Genomic DNA, 12,634 nt, shown 5'->3' with positions numbered 1-12,634 from the left:
ACTGCTTAAACGGTGCTAGGGGGCATGGACAGTAGCTAGCATTTTCCAGAATTCCCCATGAGCAGGCTCAATTTTCAGTTTTGCCGTTTTGGACTTTCTTTAGGGATTTTATTTTTATTAATAGTATTTTAATACTATCTTTTGTCCTCGTCATATGGTGATGAAGGATCGTAAAACGTAATACTAGAGTATAGGATAGCATATGTTTTATCCCTAATTTTTCATCTTTCAGACCTTACACACTATCAAGTAACATATTACAAAATAAAAACTCGATTAAAAATGCAATCTAAATCCTGCAATTATGTATTGTTTTGAAAATTGTACATTTTATATATAACTGGTGTTGATCATCTAAACGCTTCTGTCTGGTCGGGCCTTTGGGTCATTTTCAAAGCACTGTTTCAATAGTTGTAAAGCTTTTATTAGCATAAATATATTCAATCAGGAACAGTATTTAACTATTGACATTCAAACAAATCTATAATAATAGTGGACAAAATAATACAACAAAAATTCCAATTTTCATCTTTTATTTTGATTTGACTACATGACAAAGAAATAAGAGCAAACTTTATCATATAAAAATCAATACAAACAAACAAGAAAACAAACAAAAAATGACGACATTTTAACAAAAGAAAACAAATAAAAAACCCACAAACACAACGAATACATATGTATTTTCTTTTCATTTTGTCCTAATTCACAGACAAAGTCTAAATGTCATATCAGGTTGTTTATAGAAGTTTCAACCTTATTATCTCCCCTCTTCTAGTATTGTTTACTTACTCCAGCTGTTTGTCACGTTGTAACAAAAATCCATTTATAATGAATTCATGGAATGTCACTGCTATTTATGTTTTGATTTTGCATACACATTTACATAAATAGCTTAACAACAGATGCATGTTTTCGTTTACGTTACTGTTGTATCCAATATGAATATGACCTTTTTGCCATGACCCTCATAATGGCGGTTTGATGTACTTTCTCACAGATATCGAAATTTCACGCCAATTCTGTCTGAGTCTTGATCTCCTCATGCTTGTTAAGCACGGTATATGCAAATGCATCATTGATTGAGATATTGGAGTCCCTGAAAATAAAAAGAAGTGAATAAAATTAGTGATCAGATGTCACAAACTATTGCTATATGAGTTATATAATTGTTAACCTATCAATGATATGTCTACATGTTTTAAAAACCTCTAAACAATTTTCGAAGATTATGGGATGATGTGAAAAAAACTTAATTTAAAGGAGAGGATTAGTCTTTACTTTACGTTAATATGCATATCATCAAAATGTAAAATATTTTGAATAAAAATATGTTTAAACCAAAACTTTTAATTTCAAATGTATTTTTTGCATAAAAGGGACAAATAATTTACCATTCAAATTTTCATCCATTTCAAGACATTGTAGAAATTCAACCAAAGTTTTCATCCATCTCATTGTATCTGTCATCCATTTCTAGTTCGACTTCAACTGGTTTAGATGTTATAAGCACACATTCGATGGTTGACAAGTCCATGGATTTGCTGCGCTGCACTTTGATTGTACGCATGAATTCAGCATGATCTAGCTCGACAATCTGAATGTCATTTTCCCAGCAATAGGCCTCAATCAGCTTGTGTTGGATGTGTGTTGATATGTTCTGACTTTTACCACTTGGGAGTATGCATGTTTCAACAATGTCAGGGCACCTGAATAGATAAAAAGACAAATGATATAAAATCTACTTTTATTTTTATACAAAATTATTCAAATTACTTTAGTAAGAAAACTCGGAATAATTTTTGATTAGCAAATATAAAATTTTAATACTCAAATCTGATTTATTGTAAAGTTAACAAAAAAAGATGTACAAATATTTCTACCGCCTACTATGCTAATATAACAGATTTTAAAGCAGAAGTTACAAAAAAATCAACCACAAAAACTTACATTTCAAGGACATGCGCCGACTCAAACAATCCTTTGATTAACCTATCCTCCCGCTCAGCGAGGCAGACTAAATCTTTGAATGTATAGCTGCACTCATCGCCTGACCTGAAAGAAACGTAAGTACAGTCATTTAGTACATGCATAATGTTTAAATTTTAAAATAAAATATCCTTAAACACTTTTTAAGACTTTATTCTTTATACAACAGTTTAACGTTTACAGTGAGATAAGTTATATAAGATATCAATGTCATTACTATATCATATGAGAATGATCTATAACTCACAACTGATCTAAATATTAATTACCCTAAATATCATATTTTTTGCGAAAGATTAAAATGCAAACTTACATGTCAGTATCAGAATCCACTGATGTATTCCTTTTGTATTCTCTCATAATTGCAATATTATCCATTGATTTAATTATATAATGAACAGTTGAACACAATTATTTGATGCGTCTGCTCGCAATGAAGGTTTAACTTGTTATGTCAATTTTACGATTATGCTGGGCGTATATACAATTGCACTGAACTCTCCAAGTAAACGGCTTTCTGATTGGTTGAATTTTGTAAACAAACCTACGTAGCATTATCGTCTGCTTTTCGTACTAAAGTTCAACGTCTCATAAGTGCTTCTCCTTAATCAACGGCTTCAGAGAAGTGAAAAGAACAAAATAAACTGCATATTAAACTATACATGCAAAATAAATCCTGGTTAACGACGACGTGCAGTAACGGTAGAAGTCCTTTTAAATTCAAAAGGAGTTAATCAGTTATTGCAATAAGGTGACGACGTGGTCCTGTGAAAAAATCTTATAGTTGCAATCCGGACATTGAATGTGTTAGCAAATAAAATACCACATAAAAATAACACACATGCTAAGGTAAAGAATATATTATAATAATAAACGTCTGTCCCTAAGTTTAAAATTATAATAACGTTGCTTTCAGACTGACAACACAGTCAACAACTATTAATCAAAACAACAACAATAATCAATAACAACAGACGGAAACAGATCTACAAAATTGATAAACATTGACGAAATAAGAAGCTGACCATGCAAAGAGAGATTTCAAACAGAGGTAGAGTGAACTTATCAATGCAACAAGAGCACCCGACACTGTTTACAGATTTGGACCGGGGCAAAATAAAGGAAATATTTGCGTTTTAAAATCTAATTCAACAAACCGTACCGTAAACATATGTTTCTGCAATGACTTTCAATTCTCAGAAACATAAACGCACCTTTGATATAATGTTTTGTTGTTGTTTTGCGAATGTTTTCTTAGTCTGAATGTCATCATTATTCATTAAAACATTAACGTTTAAAAACATATCAGTAACCAAAATTAGTATAAGTAAACAACCTATGGATGAAGCAAACTTGGTTATCTTCATGATACTCATTCACCTTAGGACTCGACTTGTGACACCGGTCATGGTAGTGCTTTGCATGAAATGAGATAGTAGAATCTATATTTCGGTGGTAGGTTTTACAGTGGATCGGTATAGTGAATTTATTGATAAAGATAATCATTGCATTACAGTACATGTGGTTATTCAAACTTCTTGTGAGGTGAACCCAGGGCGTGTTTATCTAGTTTTACAATATACCAGGCACTAATGATATCAGTACCCCCACTTCCTCGTTTAAACGAAATTTTGGGTAATTCTATCTTTAGCTGAATACATATATATTGTACATAAATGAGACAAAAAACACATATTCTTTGTTATGTTTAACCTGTGCATTTTCGTGTTTCACTTCTCCTAATGAATAATATTACAAAGCATTCAACCCCTTCTAATGCAGCATTGAAGAGGCATTTCAGGTGGTAAATCGACTTACAGATACTGATAGTAATAGAAATTTAAAAGTTAATAAAACTGAACTTCCGAACCAAATGAACCTAACCACAAATATTGCCTTTGATACATATAACTTAATTTTGCATAGTAACATTGTTCTGCAAACTGAATGTAAAGCATGACTCATCTATGTGAGCAAATAGTAATTGATTTTTCAGTGCATTCTTTTTTATACACCAATTAGTCTTATTTTCAAACGATTAGCATTTTGTCCTTTTATGGTTAAAACTTTGTAACATATTAAATTGTTCGCAGAATAAATCAAAATGTTTAGTATTATGAAGGGAAATGATAACGTGTTAATAAGTTACCGGTACCGGAACTGTCTACTTTTGAGCATCTACTTATGACCATAATTATTATTAATTATCAAATACTTGTAATTGGTTAATTATCATTATGTTTAAGGGAAATACTTTGCCCTGTTTTTCTCAATAACGCCTTCAAACTATAATGCATAAATGCATAAACTTTTAAGAAAACTAAAATGCAACATACTGTTTTACGTTAATAACCGACATGATAAATTTTAATGTTTTTCAAGACTGTCTATTGCACTTTAGTGTTATGTCTGTATGATTCTAAATATTTTAATAGTTTAAATCTGACCTGGATGAAACATACGAAACTTTGAAACCGGTCTCCCGTCCAAGGTCCAAAAGGCATACATTTAATATCAGCAAACGAAAAACGATAGCCACATACAATTGATATACCTTGAAAAGGTGGCTGATCATGCAAATGCAAATGAGATGCTCAAAACAGAGACAGTGGTTCTAAATAACTTATCGAGGATGGTAGTAATAAGAGCACTAATCAAGGAAATTTTAATCGGTTTGAATGAGGTCGTATTAAACAATTAAGGTTCATTGTCCATCAATATTTTAAGATATAGATGAACTGTCCATGTAAGTTTCACGTTTTACTCGCTGTTTGCGCGATTTAATGCCATCATTTGTCACAACGAATGGACAGAAAAAAAGAAATACACTGAAATTGAGACCGTGTTAGTTCCAGAAACAATTATATTCATAAGAATGAATAACCGTGACAAGAATGTTTGCAGAATAAATCGAAGTTACCCTGATAACGATACAGCTATGACGTGAACCTATTTGATAGAGACGAAACAATGGATCCCGCTTACTTCATTTGAATGACAGGTATTATTTGTTTAAATATACGTCAATTCGTTAAGAGCTTATGGATACTGAACTGATGTCATACATCAGATAACCAGAATATAATTCTTCCATTTCACAAAATGCATGGTAAAATCGATGTTATTTCAACAAGTTTTTTAACAAAGCAATGTTTGGTAACGAATAAGACTTTTTAGTTCCGGGAAAACAAATAACAAAGGTTGGACAGAAATAAATAATTTTGATTCCTTAGAAAAGAATGAAGGAAAACATAACGAGAAAGCAAATAAGAACGATCCTTTGATGCACATGAAGAACAATTATCACCCACAGAAAGGAATGGGTTAATATAAACTCCTGGGGATATTTTGTTTTGTAAAAGAAAGCATTGCCCACACATGTAACAATAATTTTGTATTCTAATGACAACAGGTATAGGTTCTAACGATGGTAAAAAAATATATAATGACAATCCCTCCTTTAACAGTTTAAAACAGATTTTAATCATGTATATTTACTGATCTTTTTTCTAGAATTTTAAGATCTAAAAATAGTCTCCGTAGTTCCAATGAAGGAATGGCTTTGTTTTAATTTTATATAAAATGCTTTAAACGCAGATATTTTTGTATTTGTTTTTGTAAACATAGTTTAGAATGTTAGGTGAGTTTGGTTACATTACATCAACGGATAGTAAAACAACGTTATACGAAGGATTAGACGACATAGTAATATTTTGCTGACATATGAAGGGGTCCAAAATATTGGTTGAACTGGATAAAAACTGAATGCTTTAAAACACATTCCATGGGTTAACTGTTCACTTTTTGGTATTCAGGTAATTATTGTAAAATATGACAGCAATTGTTATTTGATATATTGTTAATGCTTTTTGTCGTTTGAAGTGTCAACAAAATGATACTTAGTGCAGCATTGGGATTGGCTGTCAATGACCATATGCTGTATACCCTCCTTGATGAGAGGGTATTATCTTAACTTCCGCTTGACAGATCTTGTAAATTAGCTAACTGAAAAATATCCTGCTTTGGATATCGAAACCTAAGATATATAATGATAAAGAAAAATATTGTATAACGTTGTTTAACTTTCGTAAGGCGTTTGTTCTTTGGAGCTGCGATCTTTTGAAGTCTTTAACGCAGAAAAGAATCAAAGTAAAATACCCTAACACCCGCTTGAAAATACCAGGTAGCTTATAACAGGTTTCATTGGTTTGAAAAGCAAATTGTTTATTATTGACAAACGAAAATGAAAAAGACAAAAAATTAAGAAGCCAATATAACATAGAGTTATAAGAGGTCTTGAAACTCACTTATATCAGCTTTACATTATCAGAATGTTATAATATGACTATGAAGGAAAAACTCGAAATGATTACAGAAATTAGATTGTAAGGAAAGGCTATTGCGTTATTGGTGTATATCATTTGACTTTTTTACCAAGTAGAAGTATTTTCCAAAAAGCCTAAAAACAAAAAAGAAATATCATTAAATCTGTTTTAAGCATTTGAACAATGTTTTCTTGCCCTTTCATGTTTGTTTATGATTGGTTTGATTAATTGCACTGCGATATAAAATCTATTTTTACTTTAATTATATTCATGTCATTCATCAATTCAAATTATTTATTTTGACTGATGATAGTTTTGATGGTCGCCTTATGTCAAATGTAAAATGCATGAAATGTACATGTTTTATAATTCTGAGACTTTGCAAATTCATGCTGTTCATTAATCAAGAATTTTTTTAGCGTTTATTTTATCTTTAAGCAAGCTGTAAACAATGTTGGTTTATTTTTTCATTGTAATATCATAAAACTCGGTCTCGGGATCATAACAACATCCTGGTAATGATATCTCAGCGAGAAGGATGTATTCAAGGAATTGCTCGTAGAATATTTTGGTAAACAAGGCAAGGGCAACTGTTTTTGTCAGTATTGGGACTCAAAATGTGTGCACAAGTTATTGTAATTGGCTGGACGGATAGTAGAAATAAAACAAAAAATATGGGCAACACCGTAAGCTGATAAACAAGACAAGTCGGTCGGTACACCTATAATGTAGGTGAAGAACACTCTGAAGGCAATTTAATATGAAAACTGTCGTCATAAAATTGCAGTGACGTGAATAGCGTAAAAACTACACCATTATTAGGTCAATTGAGGAAAAAAGGTTTCATTGATTCTCTATTAGCAAATGAAAACTTGTTTGTGTTCGGCTGAAACCTTTTAAATACTTTCAGATTCCATTTGAATGTTTTTCTATTCTCATACTCTAAAACACAGGCGTTCGGCGGCACATTTTACATGCCAATAATGATAATTTGCCGAGCGCAGTGCTTCAATGGTTAAATCTTTTAGTAAATATACCGCAAATATTTCATCATCATGTCTTATTTTCACGAAGTGTTATCTATAGAAACGGAGATGGTTGTACCAGTTTAACTGATAAATGTATACTAGTGTACCTTATGACAGTTCGTGTGACCGCAGTCATGCTAATGATAACATTGTTAACGATGGTACAAAACATTGTGTTTTGTTTTTTGTGATCTGTTCTCGTTGTAATAAACTGCTTTTAAACGTTAAATATAAAAGCAATAAAGTGTTATTATAAATTTTATATTGCATAATAAAAGTTTGGTGATATCAGTAAAAGCATCAGTCTAATGAAGGTCCTTTTCTATATATGGAAGTTAAAAAAATAAAATTAGAGGTGAAGAATTCTCAACTCGAGATATTATGAACAAGCATATATTGTGCAATCGCTGATGTTAAAAAATTGAAATATAGAACTATTTGAAAACAGAAATATCCTTTTTTAAGCATTTGATATATATATTTATGCATTATATTTATCAAGCTTATTCACGGTAAGTTTTTAAAGCTACATATTCCTGACCTGTAAAATGATAAAAAGTTGCCAAAGAGTATATCTTCATCGAAACTTCCATTTTCTTTTCAGCACATATCACACTATCTGATAATCATAAAACTTATTTAAGTGGCTTATTATGTCCATTAAGTTATTATTAAGTTATGTATGAATAAAGTACAATGTAATAACGTAGTATACACGTGAAATATGAGGAAGTGTAAAATGCAGGGCTTGTTACTGTGTCATAAATGTGCAATTGACACTTTCTCGGATTTCTCGCGGACAATGACGACATTACAATTAGTATAAAAGTTACTTAAGTTTCTATCTTATTTTGGTCTGATTTGATACCAGTATCTCTATATCTGGACATTTTGCACACCCTGAGGTAATATCCAGATGCAATAAATATTATTCTTTGTAAGATATGACGTTATATGACGTCTTTCCAAAGCGAAAATAAATCACTATAATGCTAGTCTATATAAGGATAAGGAGAATGTTATTCTGATGGTGACTACAAGTTAAGAAGCGTCTCGTGCTCCGAGTCTTTCTTTGCTTTTTACGATACATTACGATACAGTTTCAACTTTACTATTTTTAAAACACTTTTGCATTAACTGTAAGGAACTTAAGATCTTAAACGGTCATTTGAACTAAATTTCATCTCATTATGCATATTGATATGAAAGAATTTATTTTGTAATGAGGATATACTTTTAAAGTATATCTTAAATAATGTTATAATTTAACGGGTATTCTTTTGTCCACTTTAAATATTAAATGTTGATATAAATCGGGCACATTTCTTTTTGTGACAAGCCGTTTTGGTATTTAAACAATAAGCCAATGTCAATTCTTCCAGAAGTGAACTAAGTATAGAAGATCAGTGCATGAATACTTTTAAACCGCAAAACATGACTGTACACTGACATAGAACGCTAGGTGAAAAGTTTTATCAAAATGAAATCGTGAGTTCAAATTTCATACTACAAGACTGTATATTATGATAAGGGATATAAACTAAAAAATCATGTAAGATATGACGTAAATGTAAATAATACAAACTCTGTTTCGTGCATATATTTTTTTGTCGACAGTCTGTCATTTGCGTCATGCGTAGCTGTTAGTAAAACAATCGCACGAAAGACTGTGCTTCGTCATGATTATGCAGAAATGATTATTATAGTGATATTTGCTCAGAGAGGTCCAAAACAGCTGTCGCTTTAACAATCGAAAAACGTAATACGCAATGAAGTATGATTCTTTTGAAAACGAACTAGCTTATATCAAAATGAACAAATGCTGGGGTGCGATTTCTAAAAACAGAAATGACGTTTTGAGGTTTATGAGTCATGTAAATGCATTATGCTATATTAGGCGATAACGTTGATATATAAGTCACGCCCCTATCCCTCTGCTTACTTGACAGTTTACTGTGTGTGTTCTTTATATTTATGTATACCATTTATATACGTTTTCTATGCCAAACATATGAAATGTAACCTTTCAGCTGAAACTTACTGCAGTTCAAAATTTTACCAGTTCAAGTCAAATGTTGAATTCTATTAGGCCGGTGCTGGAGTGGGTGGACGGTAACATTCAGTTTCCAATACCGTCCATGAACAGACTCAATCAAACCTAGCCTGCAACATTTTCAATTTTGACGTTTTGGTCTTTCTATAGGGATTCTGTTTCTCTCTATTTTGTTATAAGTAATAATAAGACTTAAATGCCAACTTTTGAGCAATTTGTAATGCAAACGCACGAAGTTGATAATGCTTTGCAATAATTTTCTTCTTGTTTGGATATTTTTAACAACATTCTGATTTACTTTGATATACATGTATTTTACAACATTTTTTCTTGTTTCAATATGTTTGATTACCTTTTTTGTATCTTAATTTGTCAAGTTGATGGTTGCATGTTTCCATTGCACTGCATGTGTGATTCTATGTATAATATGTTGTACATTGAGTAATTACGGTGTGATTAATAATAAACTTGATACTTAATATTTCTTATAATCTATCTTTCGTGGTAAATGCATAAAACTGAGGTCACGTTATTTATAACATCATGTGGTTATTATATCAGCACGTAGAGTGTGTGGTTTTTTATCATTGTTTCTATTTTAATTATATCTATCTCAGGCTTTGTTGGTAAATCATTAGACATAATGCGCTTAAAGTTGTCGTATTTATAATGAATATTATGTAGATCAGACTTAATATTCTTCCTTTCCTGAACTGGGTGGGTAAACATAATTATTTTACAGGAATGTTGTTTTACGTTCAATTAATATTGTACATTGTTAAACCTACACAATTTTTGTTTAGTTTGCTTATGCGTTTGTTTGTTTTGCATGTTTTGACATTAGAAAATAATTGCAACACTATACAGGTAATAAGTCGACTTTCCAAGTATAGGTGGTGGAGGCAGACCCAAGGTGTTCGATCATTCGTGCATTACTTCTGGCTCGAGAAGTCACCTTAGCAGAACCACCGACGTTATGTAAGCTAGCTGGATAGCTTCATTTGAACCCACATCAGTGAGGAGCAAGTGCTGTACAGTCAGTGACCTTAACCTCTCGGTTCAAAACACAGTTCAGGGGTGGTGCAGCAAATATTGCATAGTTTAAGCTTTGCTCAGTTAAATGTTTATTAAAGCAAATCTTAACCTGTGTAGTTGTATATATACTAGGGGGTATTTGTTTATGAACAATGAAAATGTCAACCAAGAAATATCTAAGACATGAGGGTCATATCTCACTTTATCACTGTTGAGACAAAACTGTCTCCTCTATATTCTGTAAAAAAGAAAATATAAGGCAAAATTCTTTCTTTAGTCAAGATCTTTATTTCAATAAAATATGAACTCTAACTGTCTTGTCAGATATTTGGAAGAACAAGACATTTCAGTAGCTATACTAGACAGTAAGTATGCAAGATTTATCTCTCTGTATTATGTGTTGCATTGACAAATTCATTTTTAATCTAATGTTAATATCACTTTTAATTTGTTCTTCGTTATTAGGTTTCTTGTTGCTACAAAACATTCCATAAATGTGTATCTTTATATTTGTCAAAAACACCAGTCTCTTATATGAATTGTCAATCACCTGCGATTATTATTTCATATTTGTCAGAATAGTCACGTTTAGACTAGTTTTTTTTTCTTTCCACTTAAATGTGGAAAGGTCCTCTCCTCCCTCAATCTGATTAACTAACGACTCCCTTTTAAATCCACAATGTGCTTCGCATCAACATTTAGCTATATCGGACTTTAGTCAGCTCAAACGTTAACATTTCTGTCCTGAAATTGTCTTTTTACATATCTTTGGAACTTTCAGAAGAACCGTTTCAAATAACCATTTGAAGATGAAGCCAATTTTGACTATGTTCCATTTCAACCAAACTGTTCATCATCTAAACTTGGCATAATATCCATTTCAAGTTCCCCTGTGACTGACTTAGACGTCAAAAGGACACATTCAATGGGTGCAAAGTCCGTTGATTTGTTGCGCTGTTCTTTAAATGTGTGATGGAATTCTTCATGGTCTACTTTAATGATTTCGATGTCGTTTTCCAAACAGTACGCCTCAATCAACTTGTGTTGGATAAGTGTAGAAATGTTCTGACTTATACCCCGTGGAAGTATGCATGTTTCAACTATTTCAGGGCACCTAAAATTAGACAAAACAGTTGATGTAATTATGACTCTTACAAACACAAAATCATAATACCGTGTAATTAATTTAAATAACTTATTATAAAGATAAAATTTAAACATCAGAAATTATTTTTTTTTAATTTAAATTCATCCTTAAACATTTTGAAAAAGCTCATCCTTAATCTACTTACATTTCAAGGACATGCGCCGATTCAAACAATCCTTTGATAAGCCTATCCTCCCGCTCAGCGATTTGAACTGAATTTTGGAATGTACAGGTGCTGTACTCGTCACATGACCTGATAAACAAAGAATACTGTCAGTACACTTTACAGATGTAACAAATTAAATTCTATATAACAGAGTTAACTAATGCATTCTTACAAATAACATTCTTAACTGAAATATGTAATCGCTACTTACGATCAGTTAACAAAATTATATAACTATTATAACCATAAATGATAAAATACATGACATAAAAGAAACTTTAGCGCCCTGGTTTATTTCATAAATATACTTAATTTAAATTTTATCGCTTGTTTTGATAAAAGAAACAGTACTTACATGTCAGAATCCGAGTCAAGAGATGAATTTCTGTCGTAATTTCTCATATTTACAAATACGTTAACACAAAGCAGAATATATCCAAAGTGTAATGTGTTCGCAACGATTCGTTCGTAGTGGAAATTTAACCTCGTTTGCCGTTTAAACTGTCATAATTTAGTTTTATACTACTGTACTTTCTGCCCTTTTTATCTGGTCTGTGATTGGTTGATATTTGTACACAAAACCACGTGATATCTAATATCGTACAAAAGTTCAATATATCATAAGATATTCTCTTGAACTTAGACCAAAGACCTTAGAAAGAATGATGAATACATGCATGAACAATGCAAGGTGTAAAATGGTGTTACATGCTGCAGCTTTGTTTAAACAAGTGTAATTTGAAATCGCATTCATTTTATCAAAAGATATCTTTGTTAAATCATTTGCAATACGTAATTGACTTCTAACATTGATATCAAAGTTAATCTATTCTAAGAAGAATGTAAGAATTTGCATTCATTAGCAAAATCAAAAAGATAAAAGTTTTCCTT

General features: G+C 31.4%; 2 protein-coding genes across 2 annotated transcripts; both read right to left on the bottom strand.

Moving 5' to 3' along the window:
• Positions 1–516: 516 nt before the first annotated feature.
• LOC132752649 (growth arrest and DNA damage-inducible protein GADD45 gamma-like) lies at positions 517–2,461 on the bottom strand. The gene is made up of 4 exons (XM_060743001.1): positions 2,303–2,461; positions 1,951–2,055; positions 1,395–1,709; positions 517–1,099 (listed from the first exon to the last, which is right to left on the bottom strand). The coding sequence occupies exons 1-3, from the start codon at positions 2,365–2,367 to the stop codon at positions 1,433–1,435; spliced, it is 447 nt and encodes a 148-aa protein (XP_060598984.1). The 5' UTR covers positions 2,368–2,461; the 3' UTR covers positions 517–1,099; positions 1,395–1,432.
• An 8,234-nt stretch (positions 2,462–10,695) lies between these two features.
• LOC132752656 (growth arrest and DNA damage-inducible protein GADD45 beta-like) lies at positions 10,696–12,379 on the bottom strand. Its single transcript, XM_060743013.1, has 3 exons — positions 12,099–12,379; positions 11,723–11,830; positions 10,696–11,544 (listed from the first exon to the last, which is right to left on the bottom strand). The coding sequence occupies exons 1-3, from the start codon at positions 12,143–12,145 to the stop codon at positions 11,268–11,270; spliced, it is 432 nt and encodes a 143-aa protein (XP_060598996.1). The 5' UTR covers positions 12,146–12,379; the 3' UTR covers positions 10,696–11,267.
• Positions 12,380–12,634: the final 255 nt, after the last annotated feature.

This window comes from Ruditapes philippinarum, unplaced genomic scaffold (assembly GCF_026571515.1).
Source record: "Ruditapes philippinarum isolate M1 unplaced genomic scaffold, ASM2657151v2 ctg1200_1_1_1_1, whole genome shotgun sequence".
In the NCBI taxonomy this organism is placed as follows: Eukaryota; Metazoa; Mollusca; class Bivalvia; order Venerida; family Veneridae; genus Ruditapes; species Ruditapes philippinarum.
This window is presented reverse-complemented; position numbering and strand designations above follow the sequence as displayed.

Bases quoted from the DNA above. Each gene is read 5' to 3' on its own strand.
- LOC132752649 (XM_060743001.1), bottom strand. From the start codon at position 2,367: ATGGATAATATTGCAATTATGAGAGAATACAAAAGGAATACATCAGTG. The intron at 2,056-2,302 runs GTAAGTTTGCAT...CGTTTCTTTCAG, and splicing joins GTGGATTCTGATACTGACAT to GTCAGGCGATGAGTGCAGCT. The intron at 1,710-1,950 runs GTAAGTTTTTGT...TTATCTATTCAG, and splicing joins TCGGCGCATGTCCTTGAAAT to GTGCCCTGACATTGTTGAAA.
- LOC132752656 (XM_060743013.1), bottom strand. From the start codon at position 12,145: ATGAGAAATTACGACAGAAATTCATCTCTTGACTCGGATTCTGACAT. The intron at 11,831-12,098 runs GTAAGTACTGTT...TTTGTTTATCAG, and splicing joins CTTGACTCGGATTCTGACAT to GTCATGTGACGAGTACAGCA. The intron at 11,545-11,722 runs GTAAGTAGATTA...GTCTAATTTTAG, and splicing joins TCGGCGCATGTCCTTGAAAT to GTGCCCTGAAATAGTTGAAA.